Source organism: Chlorocebus sabaeus, chromosome 14, assembly GCF_047675955.1.
Source record: "Chlorocebus sabaeus isolate Y175 chromosome 14, mChlSab1.0.hap1, whole genome shotgun sequence".
In the NCBI taxonomy this organism is placed as follows: Eukaryota; Metazoa; Chordata; class Mammalia; order Primates; family Cercopithecidae; genus Chlorocebus; species Chlorocebus sabaeus.
Genome location: NC_132917.1, coordinates 54870151 through 54895184, shown reverse-complemented (window position 1 = coordinate 54895184; position 25034 = coordinate 54870151). Strand labels below are relative to the sequence as shown.

General features: G+C 38.9%; 2 protein-coding genes across 9 annotated transcripts in view; one reads left to right on the top strand and one right to left on the bottom strand.

Annotated features, from left to right (window-relative positions):
- The window catches only part of RTN4 (reticulon 4), a 79635-nt gene extending 59339 nt beyond the window's left edge, over positions 1 to 20296 (top strand). For all 3 annotated transcript variants that reach the window (XM_007970619.3, XM_007970622.3, XM_007970623.3), the window contains 6 exons: positions 4467 to 4674; positions 9454 to 9592; positions 17720 to 17789; positions 18632 to 18678; positions 18878 to 18936; positions 19308 to 20296. In XM_007970619.3, coding sequence (XP_007968810.3) covers positions 4467 to 4674; positions 9454 to 9592; positions 17720 to 17789; positions 18632 to 18678; positions 18878 to 18936; positions 19308 to 19350 — 566 coding nt within the window. In that variant the 3' untranslated portion in view covers positions 19351 to 20296. The remainder of the gene's footprint in view (positions 1 to 4466; positions 4675 to 9453; positions 9593 to 17719; positions 17790 to 18631; positions 18679 to 18877; positions 18937 to 19307) is intronic.
- Positions 19522 to 25034, bottom strand: part of EML6 (EMAP like 6) — a 255703-nt gene continuing 250190 nt past the window's right edge. For all 6 annotated transcript variants that reach the window (XR_012095287.1, XM_007970611.3, XM_073022983.1 and 3 more), the window contains 3 exons: positions 24175 to 24328; positions 23689 to 23789; positions 19522 to 22398 (listed from right to left, as the gene is read on the bottom strand). Coding sequence is in view for 5 of the 6 variants with exons in the window: in XM_007970611.3 (XP_007968802.1) it covers positions 22374 to 22398; positions 23689 to 23789; positions 24175 to 24328 (280 nt within the window). In the remaining variant the exon portion in view is untranslated. The remainder of the gene's footprint in view (positions 22399 to 23688; positions 23790 to 24174; positions 24329 to 25034) is intronic.

Genomic DNA, 25034 nt, shown 5'->3' with positions numbered 1-25034 from the left:
CATAAGCCACTCTGCACAGTGGCTCATTAGGTTTTAATAATTGAAAGAGATAATGTTGTATAGGCTACTGCAGTGTTTGGCATAAGTTTATGTGCTCAGGAAATAAAGAAGGTGTGGAGATTGGAGAATGTAGATCAGCAGTCAAACATCTTATCAGTCTTAAGCGTATCATTTCTCATACTTTTAAAAAGTTTCATACAGTTGCCATAATGATAGAGTTTATAATTGCTTGGAAAATTGTAGGAATATGAATTTGTTATATTCCTAAAGTTTTAATAATGTCTGGTACTTAAGATATTTCTAGGAAGGTTCAAATCAGAAGACTGGTATGAATAAAAATATTTAAGCTTCCTTCTCCCCCAAAAAATCTAGATCTAAAAAGGAAGGAAATATTTTTAAATTATACTGAGCACAGATAATGCCACAGTAGTACAACTTCATTGGTTTGGATCCACTGACAGGGAATTTGAATGCAGTACTAATGTATGTATCTTTGTACTGACTGTAGATCATGTTAATTCCTTAAGGGAAAAGAGAGAAGATTAATGCCCTTTATGAACGATAAAACTGAAGGCCAGAGAGGTTGGAGTCGTATCCAAAATCACAAAATTGCTGAGCTGGTACATGCTAGGATGTGGGTCTCTTAAATCCCAGACCTGATATTTCCTTTTACCATATTCATTTAGGTAGAAATTACAGACTAATTATAAATCATATCTAGTCACTACACCTGTTTAGACAGTAACTCTGTTATATTAGGTTTGATTAGACATTTATGTTGTACAGTACAAACCTCTCAAATCTACAGTCATTGATTTCATGGCCAGGTTTTACTGAGTAGTTTTTAATGATAGTAAAAAATAGCGAGCACATCTGCATTTACTTTAACTTCTCACCAATAGTGATTTTGAAGGTTAATGTTTTTGAGCATTTTGAGAACCACTTTTATAAAGGAGCATTTGTTCATTTGGAAAATAGATTTGAGAGGCTGGGCACGGTGGCTCACACCTGTAATCCCAGCACTTTGAGAGGCTGAGGTGGGCGGATCACGAGGTCAGGAGATCGAGACCATTCTGGGTAACACGGTGAAACCCCGTCTCTAATAAAAATACAAAAAATTAGCCGGGTGTGGTGGCGGGCACCTGTGGTCCCAGCTACTCGGGAGGCTGAGGCAGAAGAATGGCAGGAACCTGGGAGGTGGAGCTTGCAGTGAGCTGAGATCACGCCACTGCACTCCAGCCTGGGCAACAGTGCAAGACTGTCTCAAAAAAAAAAAAAAAGAAAAAGAAAGAAAAGAAAAATAGATTTGAGGTATACCTTACCTGCTGATTCCTTTGGGCTATTAGCTTTTACTTACCCTATAATAGTAAAAACTTAGATAAGGTTTAAAATCCTTTCCAATGTGGTTTATAAAGTAACATGTTTATAGTACGACACAACAGTATAGTTTATTGACTTTAATAATACGTTTGAAATTTTCTTCTTTATATATTTACTATTTAAATAATGTGATTGTGGTGATAATAACAAATAGCCCTGACATTTATTAAGAATTTATTATATGCTATGTACTCTATTAAGTGCTTTACATTAATTATCTTACTAATGAAAAATCTAGTGAATCACATCTCGAGATCATTCCTATTTTTTGACAAATCATTAGCTGTATATATTTATGGGGTACAGTGTGTTTTGACATGTATACAATGTGGTGTGATTAAATCAAGCTAATTAAATTACCACCTTGTTACCTATTATTTTTGTGGTGAGACATGAAATTTACTCTCAGTTATTCTGAAATATATAGTCTGCTGTTATTGACCGTTGTCACCCTGGGGTGCAGTAAATCTCAACTTTTTTCTCCATTCTATCTAGAAACTTTATGCCTTTTGTTCATTCCTATTTTAATATACGTTTTATAGATGAAGAAATTGAAATATAGAGGACTTTAGTGACTTACCTGAGGTCACATAGCTTGTAAGTTATGCAGTCATTTTTTTTAGTCTCTGTGACCCAACTATAGAACCTAAGTTTTTTGTTTGTGTGTATTAAACCACTGCTGTAGGGCACAAAGGGAGCCTCACAGGAAAGAGTGATCTTACCAAGGGCTGTCTTTATCATCACTTCCCTGTTCTCTCACTGTACCCTCCTAATAATAAAAAAAAGGCATTAATTGCTAGAACCACTGCTAGCAGAAAGGTGCTTACAGTTAGACCTGTACCTTTAGGTTTTCTAGATGCCATTCATTCTTCAAGACCCAGCTTAATTTCCATTTACAGTATTTCACAATCTTTTAACATTTCTTCCAGTTTTTCCCTTTTCTGAGTTCTCATAACAGTGCAGTATTTATTTTATACCTTCATTGACTTGCTTTTACATGTTTTATCTTTCCTAGAATTGTAATGTTGGACAGGACCTTCAAGAATCAGAATGAGTTTTCTCATTCTGCTAAGTTGAGTTACTTGAACAGTATCACCTCATTAAGTGTTTGCTGATTGCCAGAAACCTATTAGCATTGCTCCTATCTCCTTATTCAGTATGACATTATTCATAATGTCCTTTTGACAACCTATAGATAGACCATTTCAAGTTCTTGTCAGTCCTCAGTTATGCTAGTACAATAGTAGAAACTAGTGGAATAACACTGAGCTCATTTAGATGTTTTAGGCAGGGCTGTACCAAACAAGTTGGGGAATATTTGAATAAATAGTTGAAATCAGAGTTTGGAAACAAAGCTCGAAATCATATATAGAATGTTAAATTAATAGCATTCAAGCCATTTAGGTGACTGAAATAAGTGTTTGAATCACTGCTATGTACTGGACACAGTGTTGGGCATTTAAAATATCCTAAACAGTACTCATGATATACTAGCAGCAATTAAGGACTTTGTACTAATATCCAACATTGTGCAGTTCACATACATAGTTTTCCCCACAGAAAGTTACGTACACCTTAGGGGACCTGGGGATCAAAACCAAAGCAGCCCTAAAACTGTGATTTTTCTTCGATGTCACCTCTTCTTGCAAAGAGTATATTTGAGACATCAGGCTATGCTTCCTTGATCCCCTCAGTGGCCCTGTGGCCATATCCAAGAGCAGACATGCTAAGTTGGGCTCTGTCTGACTCATTACTATTAATAAACATTATGTAACAGTGTAGCACATTTACTTTTCTTTTTTCTTTGACCCCAAAATTTTTACAGCATTATATTTATCAACTCTTAGAAGGAAGTAGCTTTTCAGGTAATCTAAAGGCTGTTTTGTCTTTTGCTTTGTAGAAATTTTTCTTTTAATGATACCCAGGTTAAGTTACAATTTTGTTTGTCAAAGAGAGATCTTAAGAGCAGAGTTGTTGCACAAAAAAATCAAATAAAAACCGAGGTGAGTGGATCACGAGGTCGGGAGATCGACACCATCCTGGCTAACATGGTGAAACCCCATCTCTACTAAAAATACAAAAAATTAGCCGGGCATGGTGGCGGGCGCCTGTAGTCCCAGCTACTTGGGAGGCTGAGGCAGGAGAATGGCGTGAACCCAAGAGGCGGAGCTTACAGTGAGCCGAGATCGTGCCACTGCACTCCAGACTGGGTGACAGAGGGGGACTCCATCTGAAAAAAACAAAACGAAACAAAAAGAGCAGAGTTGTAAAGCTCATTCATATGTGTAGTTTTTCTATCTCAGTCTTTTTTGATTTATTTTCTGCATATATTTTGGTGTCACTGAAGTATCTCATTTTAGTGTGTTAATATTTTTTGTTATTGGAATTTATTTATTGAATTATTTGATTATATAGCATGCATTGTATGAGATGAAAAACCCCAAGATGATTTATTTTTTCTTTTTCTTTCTTTTTTTTTTTTTTTTGAGACAGAGTCCTGCTCTGTCGCCCAGTCTGGAGTGCAGTGGTGCAGTCTCGGCTCACTGCAACCCCTGCCTCCCGGATTCAAGCAATTCTCCTGCCTCAGCCTCCCGAGTAGCTGGGATTACGGGCATGCGCCACCATGCCCCACTAAGTTTTGTATTTTTAGTAGAGGTGGGGTTTCGCCATGTTGTCCAGGCTGGTCTGGAATCCCTGACCTCAGGTGATCCACCTGCCTCAGCCTCCCACAGTGCTGGGTTTACCAGCATGAACCGCCACGCCCAGCCCCCAAGATTATTTTAAGTAACTCCTTGTTTTGGATTAGAAGTCTTCTAGGCTTTGGAGACATTTAATCATTGTGTATGGCTAGAATGATTTGGTTATGCAGAAATAAATAACATTTCATGGAGAGGTGTTATACTGATATACAACTAAGAGTGGGTTTAAAATGTGGGTTTTAAAGTTAATGTTTCTTTAACTTAGTGTTTCTTTAACTTTTTAGGTTTGGTTTTACTTTATGTAGTAGTCTTTTTATTTTCATAGATGGAACAAATCCAAATTGATAAAATAATGTTCTAATTTCAGATTTCTTTTTCAATTTTTAGTTGTTGACCTCCTCTACTGGAGAGACATTAAGAAGACTGGAGTGGTGTTTGGTGCCAGCCTATTCCTGCTGCTTTCATTGACAGTATTCAGCATTGTGAGTGTAACAGCCTACATTGCCTTGGCCCTGCTCTCTGTGACCATCAGCTTTAGGATATACAGGGGTGTGATCCAAGCTATCCAGAAATCAGATGAAGGCCACCCATTCAGGTGAGATGTCTGGAAAACAAGGCATGCATTGGCAATAGTGTAAACAGGATTAGCATTAGGACTTCATCTACTGTCTATAGAGTTACAAGCATGCACTTTTTTCTTAAAGATAATTGCAGATATTTGCTTAAGCTATACCAAAAACATCTGCTTTCGAGATTTTCAAAAAGTCATTTCAAAGGCTCATGATGGAGGAGACTGTTTACGTATCATTAAACTAACTCTGCTACTTGTTACGAATGTTTATTAGAGTTAGGCATTGGTTATCTTACTTTAATGAGTGTTGTGTCTTTTTAACATGGGTAGGTTTGGTGAGGGTTATATATTCTTTATTGTTTACTTTTTATGCTGTCTGATAACATCCTTTCTGATATTTCATATCTTTCTAGTAGTATGCTGATATTTTTCTGTTATGCTTTTATTTATGTATTTATCTAGTTTCTTAAGGCATTACTTTTTGATTATTTTTTGGAGAGCTTTATTTCAGCATCTCCTTGTCTCTCAACTATCATCTTCTACCCTTATTTTCACAAGTGTACTATGGCATTATATAGTTGCTATTGAGACACACCTCAGCTTGAGTCTGCCCTCACCTCATACTCTGCATGTTTTTCCTCCTCTTTTTTAATTGACATATAATTCATATACCATAAAACTCATTTGTTTTTAGTATATTCACAGAATTCTACAACCATCACTGTTTTCATCACACAAAAAGAAACTTCCTACTTATTAACAGTTCAACTCCCCAACCAACGCACAACTACCACTAGTTCACCACGTTTTTAAATGAATTTTTTCCCTCAAACTTGTTAATTTCTATCTGTAACACCACTACCATGCTAGTTTTCAGGCTCCTGTTTTGATGTTATGTTTGTTTTATCTCATGTAAAGAAAATCACTAAATATTGTTGAGAAAATCACAAAATTTTGTTCTTTTCCACTGCTTCCTCAGTCTACCAGGAGCCTCTAAAGCAAAGCCATGGCCAAATTCAGTCTGCTGCCTGCTTTTGTAAATAAAGTTTGTTGGAACACAGCCACGCTCATTCATTTAGCTGGTTTCATACTGTAATAGCAGAATTCAGTAGTTGTAACAGAGACCATATGAACATGAAAGCCTAAAATGCTTAACTATCTGGCCCTTTACAGAAAACGTTTGCTGACCCCTAATTGGACTCCATTTGTTACCAGATTGACTTCTAGTTACCTTGGATTACTGCCGTTCTTACAGATGATGTCAGATTAATTTTTCTAGAAGTACCCCTTTTTTTCTAAAGAGAAAAAAAAGGCAGGGGCCCTCTATAGACTGTAGGATGAAGTCCAGATGTCTTTGTCTTGTCTCTCGTTTATTCCTTCTAGAGTTTTGTACCCATGTTCATGCTGCCTTCCTTAGCTCCCTAGATCCCTCAGTCATATTTTTTATTTGGTTCTGAGTTTGATTCAAGACCCAGCTCTTTGGAGGATTTCCTAACCCTGACCCCAAATAATCTGAGAATTCGGTTCCTACTGCATTAAGTATGCCTTTGAAATGTTAATTGTTTTGCATAAGGAGATCATTTTTCTTCAAATAGATTGCAATCATTTAAAAACTATTTCTAACTTGTTAGCTTGAAAGTAGGGGAAACAAAGAAAAAAACTATTTCTGGCAAGGTAAATACCTGTTTGGGCATATGAGTATGTACCTACCTACAACATGATCCAGTTGATATTAATGGGGAAATTAAATGGATTTACATACTTTGAAAGAGGAGACCTACTAAATTATTTTGCTTATTGTAAAGACTGGTGATCTTTCTCTGGCTTTCTCTTTTTGATGAAGTAATGACGTTATACAAGTTTGGGGGTGAGACCAACATTTATTGAATAGCTCTTATATGTCTAACCTTTTATGTACATATTATTAATAAGTTTAAGTTTATGATAATTCTATGAAATAGGTGGTATCACTCCATTTTACAGGGTGGCAGAGAAAAACTTGGAATTCAGTAACTTGAAATTGTAGTTTCAAAATGGCAGAGCCAGCCAGACGTGTTGGCTCATGCCTGTAATACTAGTGCTTTGGGATCCTAAGGCAGAAGGATTGTTTGAAGCCAGGAGTTTGAGACCACCCTGAACAACATAGTGAGACCACCATCCCTACAAAAAATTAAAACTTAGCCAGGTGTGGTGATGCATGCCAGTAGTCCCAGGTATTCAGGCAGCTGCGCTGAGAAAATGGCTAGAACCCAGGAGTTGAAGGCTGCAGTGAGCTGTGATCATGGCACTGTACTCCAGCTTAGGCAATAGAACGAGACTCTTTCTCAAAAAAAAAAAAAAAGGCTGAGTCATATTGTTATCAAGCCACAAATGATAAAGAAGTATGATTTTTAATTAGTTATGCTGAAATATGTAAAAATATTGTCAAGCCAAAACTTCTAAATTTTCTACAGTTCCAATTTTACACATCGATTTTTGAGGTTTTTGGAAAATATTAGTGATTTATTTCCTTCTTAGAAACACTTTATTCATTTTTTAAACTTTCTTCAAAGAGATGGGTCTCACTGTATTGCCCAGGCTAGTCTCGAACTCCTGGGCTCAAGCAATCCTCCTGCCTCAGTGTCCCAAGTAGCCGGGACTACAGGCGTGCACCCCCGTGCCTGGCTAGAAACACTTTTATTCTTAAAGTCCTTTTATAGTCATTATAAAGTAAATTCAGCCAACTACCAGTTTAAGCTTGTTGGACAATTTTTCCTAGTTCCCCTTAATCACTCTAGTAAAGGTGATATTATGTGGTTTGTATCTAATATCTGTGGTTACTGAAAGAGTGATGAACAGTGCTGGCCTTGTATTAATATCACATAAATGTCAGTTGAATTAATGTAAATATCTACAGGATGTCATTGATGGGGAGTGCTGTCTTTGTGCCTTCTGGTTAGGCATCTTGTCTTTAGCAAGAACCAGCAACAGTGGTACAAAGAAGCAGAATTCCAACCAGGGTTATATCAGCCACTTTCTTATATTTCTCAAATTTGGGTAAACAAGTAATTGTTGATTTAAATATCAGTGTGAATCTTTGAGTATTTTTCACTTGATATTAATAATTCGGTTTTTTGTTAATAATTGTCTAACAGTGTATTAGACCATGTATTAGTAAAGATACATTCCTGGTCCATAACAGTTCATACTCAAGTAGGAAAAATATACAAGTATACACGTGTCTATATTTCAGAGCTGAATCCAGTAAATACTATAAGACTAACACAAAAGAAAGCATTGTTAGAATTATACAGGAGTGAGAGATAACATCAGGGTTTTATGAAAGAGATTGTCAGATGAGGCCCCATGGATGAGAGAGATTTGAGATCGGGCTAACTGGCTAAATAAGGCATCACCAGAGGTAAGAGAGCATTGCGGATTGGGAAAACCATATGATTAATAAAGGCTACATTAAGGTTAAAAAATATTTAGTGAATGACTCATTTCTGACTGCAACATAAAGAGTAGTTGGAAGTAAGTTTGGAAAGATTCAGGAGGATGTCCCTGGTTGAAAAGTTGGAGTCATAGAATCACAGAATGTTCGAGCCTGAAGGAACTGAGGAAAGTCTCTCAAATTTACAGAGTTGGAGCACTTACCCAGAGAAGTTAAATGCCTTTTGCAATGTTGTATAGGTAGGTAGTGGCAGGTCTTCTAACTCCTGCCTGAGTTCAGCCTAGACAGCACTATCTAGGATAGCTCACGTAAGGTTAATCTGGCATTGACTGACAGAATGGATTTGGATGCAGGCAGATCAAAGATTTGTTTGGAGAGCGATAGAATATTCCAGCTCATAAATAGTAAGCACTTAAAATAGAGTGATGGCACTGTGAATAAAAACCAGAAAACATATTTGGGGCATGTTGCAGAGGTAAAACTATGGGACACGGAGTTGTCTAAGATGTTATTTCCAGTGTATGAAACTGGCGTCCTCACACATGGGGAGGTTATGAGGACTACTTCCAGCAGATACGAAAGAAGACTCAGCACTTCTGAGTTGGTTGTACTTTGCCAGGATAAAACGGCGTCTTTGAAACAATAATGAAACTGTTCCTTACATTCCTGTGGACTTGGCTTTTTCCCCACTATAGTATTTTTATGTATTTATTTATTACCAATACAATATTTTTAAATTTCACAATTTTAGCCATCTCAGAATGGATTAAAGCATGACGTAACTCTTAGGTTTTGCTAGGATTGCCACTGTGCTTTGGCGGCCACTTTACAATCTTGTTCTTAACACATTGAGCAATTTCCCCTAGAGGTTAGTCTTAGAGAGTTTAGGATTTGGAAATGAAAAAGATCTTTGTTAGGAAAACTTGATGAGACAACATAGTGTCAACTTTAAGGAAAAAAAAAACCCATAGTCATAACTACCATTTATTGAGTGCATCCTTGTGCCCAGTTACATTAGGCACTTTTCTCATTGAATTATCGTGATAATCTCCACTTTATAAATGAGGAAACTAAGTTTAGAGGGAAGAATAACTTTGCAAAATTACCTAGGCAGGTAAGTGGCAGAGCATCAGATTCAAGCCTAGATCAGTCTGGCTTCAAAGTGTATGCTTTTTCTGTGCTAGTCAGCAGACAGTGCATATCAAGGAAATACCCCTTACTGCTGAGTTTTTATATTGCCCTTAATTTGGAAACAGTTGGCTTTCATAGTAGAATATTTTCTTAATTTCTTACAGATATATAATTTCTGATTGACATTTTGGGGAAAATTACTTCAATTAGTGACAATTACAATGTGTTTTGTTTTCTAGGGCATATCTGGAATCTGAAGTTGCTATATCTGAGGAGTTGGTTCAGAAGTACAGTAATTCTGCTCTTGGTCATGTGAACTGCACGATAAAGGAACTCAGGCGCCTCTTCTTAGTTGATGATTTAGTTGATTCTCTGAAGGTAAGTTTATTTTGCCTTTCATTTTTGATATACTCAGAATTTAGTATCAAAAGAGTTGAGTGTAAAATTATATTTTCTATATTCAAGTGAATGATAAAAATTAAATCACATGGCTAGAAACTTGTGTTTTAAAATTCAGAATCCAATCAGATAAGGATGAGTAAGTGCTTTTTTTTTTTTTTTTTTTTTTTTTTGGGTAATACTTAATACAGAGAGTCCTGTTTTCCTTTTTAAAGGAGAATAAGTTATAAATCATATTTTTGGGCCGGGCGCGGTGGCTCACGCCTATAATCCTAGCACTTTGGGAGACCCAGGCGGGCAGATCACCTGAGGTCAGGAGTTCGAGACCAGCCTGACCAACATGGAGAAACCCCGTCTCTACTAAAAATACAAAATTAGCTGGGCATGGTGGCGCATGTCTGTAATCCCAGCTACTCGGGAAACTGAGGCAGGAGAATCTCTTGAACCCGGGAGGCAGAGGTTTTGGTGAGTTGAGATCGCGCCATTGCATTCCAGCCTGGGCAACAAGAGCAAAATTCTGTCTCAAAAAAATTGTTTTGTTTTTTAATATATATATATAAAATCATACTTTTGGAAATCATAAAGATTAAAAGGAAGAGGAAATTAAAGGGAATTTTGACTATAAGCATAAAGATCGTCTAATGCCAGTTTTAATACCAGATGTGATTTATTCATTCTGACTTTGTTTTACAGTCCAGCACTTAGTTTCTTATCTTATATGTGATTCATACATACATGAAAGCTATTTCATATCTTGGACTCTTCTTATTCTAGATAAGATTTAATGTTTTGAAACACCTCAACTGATCTTCAATTGGTCATTATTGGAAGTTTTTCTTTAGTTTGGGATCTTGCTGCATAAGCAGCTGTTAAGAGTCTCACCTTGCAGATAAACTCTCCCAAAGTTCTGACTGACGAAACAGGCACTAAACCAGAGTTGTGTAATTTAATTAAGCCTGAAGCACTGGACTTTGTAGTGCTTTTCTTTTTCATAGAACTTGGCATTTGTGTTTTATATGCTGTTGCCTGTGACTCTGCAGAAAACAGGCAGACTTGTTTCCAATCTAAGCCTGGACAGAAATGTAGTGGTGGTAATTCTCATAATTTTTCATTTTTCATTTCCAAGAGAAATGTTCTAGTTTATATTTATCACACATGCCAAGGATATAGTAGCAATAAGGGGGTGACTGGGCCTTTAGACTCAAAAAAACAATTTCTGAACTGGTCAGAATAGGTGTAAGTGCTTAAAGTGCTTTTATTAAAAAAAAAATGTTTAGCCTTTATAACCTGGTAGTTGATACATTATTTTCAGTTGTTTGCGTCTCTGGGATTACAGGCATGAGCCACCTTGCCCAGCCACATCTCTTATTTTATTTATGACTTGGAACTTAAGTTACTTCCTAATAACATCAAGGGTAAATCATGTAGTTTCCTTTTATTACTTATCTCTTTCATATAGAGTGGTTGCATTTAGTGACTAAATCTGTAGTGATGTTTTAAAATGATCTGATGTCAGTCTGTAAATAAAAAGATTATGGTTATGTTGTTTGGCATGTTTGATTAGTTTCAAAAGAGATAAAGTAAAAATATTTTGGAGCAAATGAAATAGAACCTTGTACATACAGCCTAGAGGAAGCCAGTTCCTATTCATGTGTTATTACCTTCTGTATGTAGCTGACTTTTAGGGTAGAACATGTGTGAAAAGTGATTGAGTAGGAGGTACTGATGCCATTTAAGATGGATGGTTTGTGGATAGGAATTGACTGAGAAGAAACACTGTCTATAGGTAGTAATTCAGAGCTTCAAACGGCAAAGGACCATCTCTGAATTTAAGTCAAAGATTGGTGGGGGAGAGAGGTGACTTCAAAGAAAAGCCTGGTGAGCTTAGGAGAGGAGAGATGGTTGTTGTTTTTATGGATTCAATAAACATGGCAACAGAGATACACCAAAAGTCATCCTCCATGTTTGCACAGTATAGCAGTGAAGGCAGCTATATGTCTACAATTTAACATTTTTCTTGAGAGAAATGTCATTCTTGAATAAATCTATTTATTTAAATTGATGTGTGAATGATGCATTATGCTCTAGTTTTCTGAGTTTGAGTATAAAGTTTCCACTTGTCTTTAATCAAAAGAAAACTTATTCTTTCAGAGAAAATTTTCATCCATACAAAGTCCAACGTGTAGATACTTACGTAGGTGTAGAAATATTTGTCAAAGGCAAGAGGAGAGAAAATATGTTAGGGGCTGATGAGATCTTAAGAAACGTTTTAAATCTCTGTTTTGCACAGGTATTTGAGAATCGAATATGAGGACTTTTTAAAATAAGTTTTGAGAAATAATTTCTTTGTTAAATCTTTTAATTTCTTTCGAAAACTACATTTTTTTATAAAAGCAATTATGTTATTCATGAGGAAGCTAGCATAAATGAGAGAAATCAAACTTGATAAGTTTTCGCGTTGAGTGACTGCTAATTTGAAAGTAACAGAAAGTGACACATGATGAGATAGATTTCCTTCCTGGAACGCTTGTTGTTTCTTAACAACTTGTTGGAAAAAAGGACTTTGATTAAAATTTAATTTCTCCTTAAGGATTAGCAATACTTTTAAAAAGAAAAGCGAAGAAAAACATACTTGATTGGTTTCCCTGTGTTGTGTTTTTAGCAAGCCCAGAGCTCAAGGAAAACGGCTTGGTGACTTCCCCAGATTGCAGTTCATTTAGGACTGCAAATAAATAACAGTTGCTTCATCATGTTAGCACTTAAAGTGAACCTGGCATTTAGATCTCAAATTCTAGAGGCAAATGAATAAGGCAGGGAATGTGTCCTTTTCTCCTCATGAAAGGTGATGGGTATGAAGCCCTTGGTGATTCTGGTGCACACTCTGATCATGTACATGAAAGGTCTTCCTTGATAACCCTTGTGATTTTGCCACACAAGAATTTAGCTAAACGCTTTCTTAATGTCGTTGTATATGAGTAGTACAGATTCCATCTGTTTGTTTCCATTGAATATGAGGGTACTACAGAAATACTGAATACTTCCTTAAAACAGCTTTTATTGAAAAAGGAAGCTGATAAAAAAAATATAACTTCGCCTTTTTATAAACATGCTTGATAGGGATTACCTTTCTAGAGAGACTTCTGTGTATGGCCACACTTATCCCCCACAGTTTTTGTTTATATAGAGAGCATTTTAAAAAGAAAAAGGTTTTCCTGGCCATGCACGGTAGCTCATGCCTGTAATCCCAGTACTTTGGGAGGCCAAGGCGGAAGGATTGCTTGAGGCCAGGAATTTGAGACCAGCCTGGGCAACATTGTGAGACTCTGTTCTATAAAAAGATACTAGAAAATCAGCCAGCCATGGCAGCGCATGCCTGTAGTCCCCGCTACTTGGGAGGCTGAGGCAAGAGGATCTCTTGAGTGAGCCCAGGAGGTGGAGAATGTAGTGAGCCATGATCATACCACTGCATTCCAGCCAGGGTGACAGAGTGAGACCCTGTCTCCTTAAAAAAAAAAAAATTATTAAAATCTTAATCTTAAGTTCCTTAATAGTGGACTGTATTACTTTTTGACTTTTAGCCACAAAAACTGGTAGGGAAAGTTATATTTTCTAGCCCTAAAGCAAGCAAAAAATGTGTTTTTCCAATTCCCATTCTTTTTTTACTTTTTCAGCATAAGGAAAAATGTATTTACCTTGTTTAAAAGGATTTATTTTAATGCCTTTTAGTCAGATTTTAAATTTGTGGGAAGTTTGCTAATAGCCCCAGTCTCTCCAGTTTAGATGAATGTTTTATTTAAATAACAATGAGTTTTTAAAAATTTATAGGAAGCAACTTTTTATTGGAATTACATTGATTTTATATGATTCATAGCTAGGAAAATGGAAACCATCTTAATTTCAGGAAAATGTAGAAATTCTCATTTCTAAATTTTTGTCATTTAGAAAAGATAATTTTATCAAGCTGTGTTTACAAAATAGTTTTTAAACAACAATTTGAAAGAAGTATCTCTATAACTCATTGTCTTCATAAATGCAAGATCTGTTGTGTGCCCTCAAATGTATATCTACATTTTTAGATTCTGGGTCACAATTATCACTAGTTCTTTTTTATTTTTTATTTTTTTTATTAAGATGGAGTCTCACTTTGTCACCTAGGCTGGAGGGCTGTGGTGCGATCTTGGCTCACTGCAGCCTTTGCCTCCCGGGTTCAAGTGATTCTCCTGCTTCAGCCTCCCAAGTAGCTGGGACTACAGGCATCCGCCATCACGTCCAACTAATTTTTGTATTTTTAGTAGAGATGGGGTTTTGCCAAGTTAGCCAGGCTGGTCTCAAACTCCTGACCTCGGGTGATCCGCCTTCCTTGGCCTCCCAAAGTGCTGGTGATTATAGGTGTGAACCACCATGCCCAGCCTACAACTATGACTATTTCTATTTGAAACCATCTTCCTCAGAAATTGAAATTTTAGAGCCACTGTTGCTAGCATGTGAAACCTTTTCCTTGCTTATTGCCTTTTGGAAGGGGCAGTGAAGGACGAGCCTGGCCTTTCAAAATGGGATCAAAGAAATAACCAAACTCCAGGGCTCATTCGTCCTTTTGTAAACGCCAGTGTGAAATGATGGGCATCCGTGTGCCTGGTCCAAGTTTTCTGGTGGTTGACTTTGGTGAATAAAATAAGACATGTTCTGCAGAGTTCTCCTTTTAAATTCTTGTGTAATGTTCCATTTGTTTTGCTCCTTTGCAAATTAACTACAAACTTCTAAGTCCTAGAAAAGATTTCAAGTGTTTATAGAGTGAGCAGCGACCAGTTTTCTAGTCAAATAGTATGGCAAAAATCACTGTTTTAAACATCTGTGGCATGAAACCGTAAACCCTCCCTACCCCCACTTCCCACCCCCAAAAATGAAAGAAAAGCATATGACAGTGCCTACTGGGCTCAGCTTTTGGGCTAATTGAATATGCCTCTGAGTCTTCTTAGCGGGTTCCTGTCTTTTGAAACCTCAAATCCCAAAAAGCTGTCTAATAATTTTACTTTTGAAGGGACTAAGACCAGGTATTTTCAGCAGAGGGTCTTACTTTCCTGTAATTGAGGCAACTATAGTGCTCCAGAATACAATCTTAAATCTGAAAGTGAGGGGAAGCAAAAAAAAAAAAAAACGGCCTGAGCTCCAGAAATAGCTGACCCAAAAGAACACAAAATCTAGCTCTCACGCTCATAGATAGGCAGCTGTTAACATTCACATTTTGACAGCTTCCTTTCAGGTTCCTTGAGCTCTCAGAAAAATTAGAAGGAAATGGTCTGGGGATGTAGAGACAGTCCAGACAATACCAACTAATGAATGAATCTGAAGGAGACAGAAGGGCAAGTAGAGTTTAGAGTTTGAGAATGCAGAAAAGTTTTGAAATGGTCAGAACTGCCGGAGTAATTTCTGAGATCTTATTAAGCACTCTCCCACCATTTGCCTTAAAGATGTCCCCTTTCCCTAAATTGAAACATCAGAAATCTGCAGAGCTTTTTCACCAGGTGTGTGATACACAGTGAATTTAATTCTCTTATTGCCCAGAAAGAAAGATAAACCAGACATGGCCCTTACCCCTTTTCAGTAAGTATTTGTTAGATCTTCATTACATTTTGGGCCTCCTTCCTCCAGTCTCCTTACTGTGCAAAAGAGGGATAAACTTTGACCTCTTCAGTTAATAAGTATTGGCTATAATGTTGCAAAGTATTTGCCATGGAAGCTCATGGAATTTCTAAGTCCAAAATGAGAGCAGCCTGTTTGCTTCTTTAAAGTGGTGTTTATTGACCTTCTTCCTGCCGTGTTACAAATCCATCATTTGTGGTGGATTCCCATTAATAATGGTTACTCTCTAGGTTAGTTCTCGCTGCCACCCATTTCTCTCTTGATGGTGTGTCCCTGGATACACTTACCTGCTATTTTTGTTTTGGGCCCCCGAAGTTTCCATTTTCTCAACATAGCTGCAACATTTAAAAATTAAGTGATAGCACACAAAAGTGTCCATTTCTGGCAACACTGGCCTGGAGTATTTGCATGGTGACAGCATATGGAGCAGGGCTGTTGTAAGTACCCCTTTGAGAGGAAGAATGCATATCACTGTGTGCCTCAGTTCTCTCCCAGCCCCTCACATACATGTGTGTCACCTGTCTGGCCCTAAGGACATTTGAGACCTCCCTCTGTTCTTCTCTTTGCCTCGGAATAGCCTGGCTTTTAGGAAGTGTTCTCAAAGAGGCAAGTGACATATGAGCCCCTTCAGTGGCTCAGGTGTGAAGTCTTGGGCTTCTCTCCTATGGACTTGGAGTGAAGCCTTGTCAGTGACTGTAATGACCAAATGAGGACTTACTTTAGTTTGTGTTTGTTACTATCTTCTGTCATGTTAAGGGCATCTTTGTTGCTAAAGCAATTTCTTCTAAAATGTGGAAGGTCAACACTTTTCCCTTTACACTTGTGGACAGTGATGGATAAAAATAACTCCCTTGCTCTATAGTAAACTTGCTCAAGTGCAAAACTTATATTTAGCTTCAGCAATAGGAGTCTGTAAAACTGTGTGAGAGAAAAGCCTTACTAACTGAAGTCATCCTTCAAACCTTTCTACCAGGGGTTCCAATAGCAATTGCTAAGAATAGGACAGCTTAATTTTTTTTTTTCAATTGACAGATATTAAGAATGCCTGATATTTACTGACTTGAACATTAGTTAAATTCAGTTAGGGTGACCAGAGTGTTGCTATTTGTAGAATTGTTGCTTTGTAGAGTCATCCAAGGTGTCTTCCTAAGGTGTAACAAGTATGCTTACTAATGTTTGACTCCTTAATGCTCAGTAAGCATTCAGTCAGAGTTCGTTTAATACATGGAGAAAGATAAGCTTTAGATCAAGGGTTAGCAAACCACTGCTTGTTTGGGCCATGGCCTGTTTTTGTATAGTGTGGGAGCTAAGAGTGGGTGGTGTACATTTTTAAAGGGTTATAAGATAACAACAAAGAATAATATGAGATACAAACCCTATGTGGCCCATAAAACCTGAAATTTTACTGTAGCTCTTCACAGAGAAAGTTTGCTGTTCCCTGCTTTAGATAATGGGGGTGCTCTACTACTCCCCTTTTCATTTATACTGTTATGTAAGACTAAATAATCACTGTAGATGGTGGCATCATGTTGTTTACCTATGAAATAGGTCAGAGTGATTGCCAGACATATACATGAAGGCCTTGAATTAGAAAGCAAAGGAACTGATGATGACCAGTGTTTAACAAAATTCAGACTAACTTTGTACCTGATCCTTCAAAGGCTGGAGGTGGTATTTTTGGTACCTGAAACATAATTTCCCAGATAAGTACTCTTTGCCCAATTATTATCAGCTGTCTGAGATATTAATGTGTGAATTATTCAGCTCATATATCTTCAAGCACTCAACTGGTTAGTACTTTGAAATCAATTTTAATAGACAATTATCATATTACCGTTCTAGTCTTCCCATTTAAAAGCTAAATGCTGGCCAGGCGCGGTGGCTCAAGCCTGTAATCCTAGCACTTTGGGAGGCCGAGACGGGCGGATCACGAAGTCAGGAGATCGAGATCATCCTGGCTAACACGGTGAAACCCCGTCTCTACTAAAAAATACAAAAAACTAGCCGGGAGAGGTGGCGGGTGCCTGTAGTCCCAGCTACTCGGGAGGCTGAGGCAGGAGAATGGCGTAAACCTGGGAGGCGGAGCTTGCAGTGAGCTGAGATCTGGCCACTGCACTCCAGCCTGGGCGACAGAGCGAGACTCCGTCTCAAAAAAAAAAAAAAAAAAAAAAAAGCTAAATGCTGTTAGTGCTGGAGGGGTAAGATGTACCCTTGGTATATTTTCTCATCTCAGCAGAATCAACTACTTGGTAGTGTAGTCCAGAGAAAATGGGTCAAATCTACTATTTTAGGATTCTGAAATTCGTAATTGAGACTGGTGACTTAAAAGTGAGCTGTTCATGGTACTTTACCCAGTCTTCAAGTTGTATGCCTCTGTAGGTTGGCATTTAGATGGGATGCTTTTGAAAGCATAATTAAGAAACGTTACTTGAATTTTATTTATAATGGGCTGTTATTTTCTTATAGTTTGCAGTGTTGATGTGGGTATTTACCTATGTTGGTGCCTTGTTTAATGGTCTGACGCTACTGATTTTGGGTAAGTCTACAAAGCCATTGGGATGAAAAATTGCTGGAAAAAAGATTGTGTGCCAGGAGAGCTTAGACATTTTAGTGGGGAATATTCTCACTGTATGAAAAGTAGAGGATGAAAGTTTGGGCCGGGCGCGGTAGCTCACGCCTGTAATCCCAGCACTTTGGGAGGCCGAGGTGGGTGAATCACCCGAGGCCAGGAGTTTGAGACCAGCCTGGCTAACATGGTGAAACCCCATTTCTACTAAAATTACAAAAAAATTAGCCGGGCGTGGTGGCGTGCGCCTGTAAGCCCAGCTACTCAGGAGGCTGAGGCAGGAGAATCACTTGAGCCCAAGAGGCGGAGGTTGCAGTGAGCCGAGATCGCGCCATTGCACTTCAGCTTGGGCAACAAGAGTGAAACTCCATCTCAAAAAAAAAAAAAAAAAATGTTTGAGGTTGTATTCTCTTTAAATAAGTTGGTGATACTGCTTCCCAGTTTATTGAAATGCTACCTTAGGTGCTGAAGACTGCTCCTACTAACAGTGACAGACCAGATAAAGGGTGGCCTTATATGATGGTGCAGTCATCAATCTTACCAGGAATACCTGTATTTTATGAAACCTGTGATATGAATGAAGCTAGGAATGGTTCCTGGCTCTAATGAATAACTAACTGCAGCCTCACACCGTTCATTCACTCCTGGAGTGGCTCCTCAACAGCAGGTGCAGCCAGAGATCCTTATGTTCGTATTCATTCATTAGCAACACTGCTTGGTTATCTTGAGGTGCCAGTTTCATAGTTTTTTGAGTGTTTATTTCTCCCAAATCATTCCAGTCTTTTTGAAAAGTTGTATATTTCCCTTTTCAGCTCTCATTTCACTCTTCAGTGTTCCTGTTATTTATGAACGGCATCAGGTAATTTCCTAACTGCTGACTTCAGAATAGAGCGCCCACTCTATTACATGGGATTTATGAATGTATTAGTGCCCATTTTCAATGTCTTATAAAAATGAGAAATGTGATAGTTTCTTAAGCCTTTAGTTTGACACATAGTAGTGGTTAATAAGATTCTTTAGCAATGGTAATTCATAATTCCTTTATACCTCTCTTTCAGGCACAGATAGATCATTATCTAGGACTTGCAAATAAGAATGTTAAAGATGCTATGGCTAAGTAAGTATTTAAAAATCTGCAGTGTTTTTACTAGGATAAGGTATGCTGGATTATGAGAACAGTATTTTCATATTGCAGGCATAATGAGTAACGAATCTCTGTCAGACCTCAAGTGTGACTTCAGAGTTGCCAAAAAAAAATTGTTTTTCTAACAACATTTGGACCATTCATTTCTGGGTTTATTATGTGTTTAAGGCTTTGTTTAAATCTAATTCATGAGGCCAAGGTGGCAAAATTACAGTGTAGAATTAGGCAGCTTCAAGGATTTCATTTCTTGTGTTAGCTGAATAACATACAAGTGGTTCTTGGAAGATGGTATGTTAAGCAGCAGCAAACAAAACTGATATTTACATTGACTTTTTCATTTTCAGAATCCAAGCGAAAATCCCTGGATTGAAGCGCAAAGCTGAATGAAAACACCCAAAATAATTACTAGGAGTTCATCTTTAAAGGGGGTATTCATTTGAGTATACGGGGGAGGGTCAGGGAAGTACGAACCTTGACATTGCAGTGCAGTTTCACAGATCGTTGTTAGATCTTTATTTTTAGCCATGCACTGTTGTGAGGGAAAATTACCTGTCTTGACTGCCATGTGTTCATCATCTAAGTATTGTAAGCTGCTATGTATGGATTTAAACCGTAATCATATCTTTTTCCTATCTGAGGCACTGGTGGAATAAAAACCTGTATATTTTACTTTGTTGCAGGTAGTCTTGCTGCATCTTGGCAAGTTGCAGAGATGGTGGAGTTAGAAAAAAAAGCCCTTTTCAGTTTGTGCACTGTGTATGGTCCGTGTAGATTGATGCAGATTTTCTGAAATGAAATGTTTAGACGAGATCATAACAGTAAAGCAGGAATGGAAAATCTTGCTTTTCTGGTATGTTCTAGGTGTATTGTGACTTTTACTGTTATATTAATTGCCAATATAAGTAAATATAGATTATGTATATATAGTGTTTCACAAAGCTTAGACCTTTACCTTCCAGCCACCCCACAGTGCTTGGTATTTCAGAGTCATTGGTTATACATGTATAGTTCCAAAGCACATAAGCTAGAAAAAGAAAATACATTTCTAGGAGCACTACCATCTGTTTTCAACATGAAATGCCACACACATAGAACTCCAACATAAATTTCATTGCACAGACTTCCTGTAGTTAATTTTGTCACAAACTCAACTCTATGGACTGAATCTAATGCTTCCAAAAATGTTGTTTGCAAATATCAAACATTGTTATGCAAGAAATTACAAAATGAAGATTTATACCATTGTGGTTTAAGCTGTACTGAACTAAATCTGTGGAATGCATTGTGAACTGTAAAAGCAAAGTATCAATAAAGCTTATAGACTTAAAATGTACTTTGGTATTTTCATTTCATGAAACGAAACTGCAGATTAAAAATGCACATAGTGGGTAGACTTTGCTTCAACCAGTGAATGGTAGCTTGTGCTTTTAGAAAAGTTTTTTCAGCTGATGGTGCAGCTGTTTACTTGGGAAACAAAAGTCAACAAATGTGTTTACATAATCAAATAAATTTATTTGACACATAAAATGTTTAAGTGATGTGTTTTATACTTTGAAAATAAATTCATGCACCGATATTTTAACGTATATCATACAGTGCAGGATTTATGAACATACATAAAATCATACCATATAAACGTTTACAAATAAGTTTTTCATGACACACGGACACTATTGCTCTTTAAATATGGTTGTACATTTCATAACTAATCGATTTATTGTTCTTCCACGTGGTTATTTCAATGCAAGATCCGATCAGCATGAAGAGTCTAGTACAATATAGGCAGACATGGTTATCACTCAGCATCACCAGTCACATGGTTACAGAAAACAGAATTGGGACTGCATAGGGACTCTACTGTGGGCCCAACAACGTATTCGTGGATTGATGTAAGGCATTAGTAAATTGGCATATAAAAATAGCTTAATGAGTGATCTAATCCATTTAGAATGCTGAAGCACTTCTGTGGTAAATGTTTGTTAGTCTATTCTTTAACTGAAAATGCTTCATTTTACCTTTTCTCTAAACTGACAAATGCAAGTAGCCAGTAAATGTAGATCTCGAATTTGTGTTCACTGAACGGAAGGACTAATAGGCGTCTATGTGCTCAGAACGACCAATCCCTCACCAGCTCTCCTTTCAGTGAGCACTGTCGGCCACATCCTGTAGTTACTGGTCAGCTACATGGAAAGTGTGACTGAGGGCCGTACGGATGGCTTCCGGTAAAGATTGTCCAAGTCATATTCTGTCATACAACCAACTCCAAGGAACTCTAACTCACTTTATAATTTTGATTTACCAGCTATTCCTTGGGTTTACAATTTGTTCTGCAGGTAATTTTTTTAGAATCTGGACTTGACCTACATAGTTCATCTGAAGCAATCAATGGAGTCACCTCAACTCCACTCAGGGTGGTACAATAAGGTGCAGCCTTGGGTTACCCCATTTATCTTAAGATTTAACGAGATAAGTCAGCTCATTCTCCTGGACCTTCCAGAGCCTTTTTTCCCTTCCATTTTATAGTAGAACTTTGTTTAATTTGAATTCTATTTTGGATTTTGTGGGTTTGGCACGAAACACAATGAAAACCCATGATTCTACCCCGTCCCGAACTTCAGTTCCTTTGCTGCTCACCTTCCCATAAGCAGGTAACTGACGTCTTTCATTTAGGAAGCCTTGGCATGAACACAGGACAAGGGTGACATGCTGAATCTGCTAAGGGTCCTGCAGCCCTCCTCAGCTGTGAAGTTTTAGCACCATATGGAGAAAGGAGAAATTGGTGGGAGGTGAGACAGCAGCCCACACAACTGGAAACTTTCAAAGGCACTTAATGGATATAAAACTCTGCAAATGAAACATTAAAAAATTAAGTTTCTCAACTCCTTTATACATGGCTCATTTGGTTTTGAAAGCTAAATTGGAGAACAGAGGCTAGTGATACTTCTAGTACTTCGGTGCATCTAACTTAGGCTGTCTTGTTCAACTTATTTGTAAAAATGAACATTCTTGAAGTGTATAGAAACAATAGCAAAACATCTTTGTAAAAGTTTTGATGCAAATTAAAAGCTACATATTGGTTTAGGGTAACCGAGGCTTCAAAATTTGTCAGCGGGCTACATTATCAGATAGGAGTTCTTTGTCAATGTAGTTAGTATGTATAGTGTTTAGTCTCAGGAACAGAGGCAAGCAGTCTTAACATTTTACAACTTGACCTTCCTTCGTGGCATCACAGTTTTGGAGAGTCCAGATATGGGAGCAGCTGTGTAACTTCCGCAGCATTTTGAGCTTGTGCGTCCGGGGCAGCATGGTAGGCATTTCCCAACGGCTGGTGGCAAGGAGGCACCTCAGCGTGGCCTCTGCAGTTGCTGGCTGGTAGCAGCAGCAGCAATAACATAAGAGGCTTCTGGCATTTACAGACATCGCCACACAAATACACTGAAAAGGCAGACCAAACAGTCATTTTGCATAGCTGGACGTCATACTTGTGTCAAGTGGCAAAAAACAATCTTGCCAAGTGCTCAAAAGTCAAGCTCAGGTGACGTACTGAACATTTTGACTTCAAAAGGTAAACCAGGGATCTTGCCACCAAATTAAGATCTATTGCTTTTTTTTTTTTTTTTAAAGGTCTGTTTTTTCAATTGAGTTCTGTTTGGTTCTTTCAGCAGTTTGAATGTCTGTGCTGAATGTTGGTCCGTGAGGACTTTTGGCACTTTGATATCACACTCTCTCCTGGTACTACTGAAAAGGTTTATCAACTCCACTTGAGTCAGAGAGCCCTTTCGAGTGTTTAGCACAGAGCCAGGGGTCACAGCATGCTCCTGTGCCTACAAAGGCCTATAAGCCCTGCATGGTTAAGGTCACTTCTAAGTCTTTTATATTAAAACAAGTCTGTATCCCCTGCATTGGGGTGACCAGTTCATTTATGTCTCTTACTCCTAGCTTGTTGATAGTTTGGTTGGTGCTGCTTTGAATGGGTGTCTGCACTTCGCAGGGAGCTGCTGTCAGTCCTATCTCAAGGGCTATAAGTGCCAGAAGTAGCCAGCACAGCAGGCTGGAGATGGGTGCTCCCAGGCAGGCCATCAGAAATATGCAGTGCTTTTGAGTGGGAAGTGGGACGAAATTCTTTATAGGTGCCTTTCTTACAACCTAACTCAGACCACTAGGAAGTATCAGAATGCATGTATTTCTTCTTTATCCCCTCAAGAGTTTTGCTTGGGCTGAATAGAACCCAGTATTCCTGCTACAATGAAGCTCATCAGAAATGGGGAAGCTGAGTGAGTTAGAATGACCTAGTCCTGTTCCTCTATACTATAAATAAATAAATTCCCAACACTGGTGATCAGCTGGGAGTTCTATGGATGAATTTCCATTCTAACCTGATTGTGCACAACAGCCTGTGGGCTGCCAAGAGCTCCTACTCCAATCAGCCGTCTCAGGTCTCAGCCACCTGTCCCTGTCCCCCAGCAGTGCCCAGAGTAGCTATCACATGCCCACGCCATCCCAGGACAGCTCCAGTCACAACCATTGGGTTGACAGTCACCAAAGAGTAAATGCCTTATCTCGGAAAGTACTTGCCTTCATGAGGACTCATGGGATTACCTGTTTATTAGCCCAACCTTAGCCCTCCTCATGCCCCTGGGTGAGGCTGACTCACAGCACGCCTGAGATGGGGAGGGAGAGCTGGCCAGGCCTGGGGAGTAAGAACTGGGTCAGCTAGGTTAGTACCTGCAGTCGTCTCCTCCAGTGCTGACCACATACTTGTCATCATAAGAGAAACGGATGTTCGTCACGTGAGCTGAGTGACCAAAGTATCGCTTATGTTTGGCCTGTGAGCAAAAGTGAATGGAGATGGTTAAGAGACCCTGGCTCCTCTCAGCAACCACAGGCTACTTCCAGCACTCAAATCCCCTGTCCCAGAACCAACCTTCACTGGGGACTCCCATTTGGTCTGGACTCATCTATTAGCCAGCCTTTGGCTGACTTTCCTGCCTCTCATCCTTGCCCCACTTCTGGCCATTTTATCCACCCTCCATCCTCCCTTCTGGCTTCCAGGACTGCCCCTCCAGGAGGTGAAAAAGTCATTGCCATATTTCCACAGTACTGGGACAGGGTTTCTCTGTGTCTCCCAGAGGTTCATCTAGATGTGGCCCCTATCTCTTGCAGACGGCAAAACAGAGAACCTGCAGAAAGGTTACTCTGAGGAAGACTCACAAATTTCTCTGTGCACGGAAAATCAAAGAGCTTCACCAGCCCAAAGTCATCTCCTGTGACAATGTTCAGGCCAGCGTGGGTCACACATGCGCAGTTGACATCAGCTTTGTCTGCATTTCGTGGCCAGATTCCAATGACTTCATCTCCCAGGACACTGTTCCAACAGAAAGAAGGGTTAGAAGGAAGTCACGTGCAAAGGTTTCTTGCAGTCAGTCATCACCTCCCAGGGAAAAGGAAGAGAGGGATGTTTAACATCAGGGGTCCCCAAAAGCCAGGCCGCGGACCGGGACTGGTACATGGCCTGTTAGGAACCGGCCGCAGGGCAGGAAGTGAGCAGTGGTGGCTCCACCTCCTGTCAGATCTGCCGTCTCATTAGAGTCTCATAGGAACCGCGAACCCTAGTGTGAACTGAGCATGCGAGGGATCTAGGTTGCAAGCTCCTCGAGGTGGAACAGTTTCATCCTGAAACCCCACCACCGACTTGGTCTCTGGAAAAAATTGTACTCCATGAAACTGGTCCCTGGTGCTATTTTATGTAATTCCGTACAGCCATGTGGCCCTCCTGGCATGAAAGCATCTGTCTTCTTCCCCTCTGTACATTTGTGCCAGCTCTTACTGTTCCCCCTCTGCCTCAGTCCCCTACACTCCAAAAACAAAAGTTACCCCCATCTTTGATTCTCTCCCTGTTCCCTGTGGTCCCCTTGAATATGTGTGTGTTGGGGAGAACAGCAGGGGTTCCTTTCAACTCACAGGCTAAATGGCCTCTTTTCCCATGAATTAGCCATTGTTTCTCATCCTGCTAAGCAGGGGTCTGGCCCTCCCACTCCCTTCCCCTGGTGATTGGAGACCTCACTGTGCAC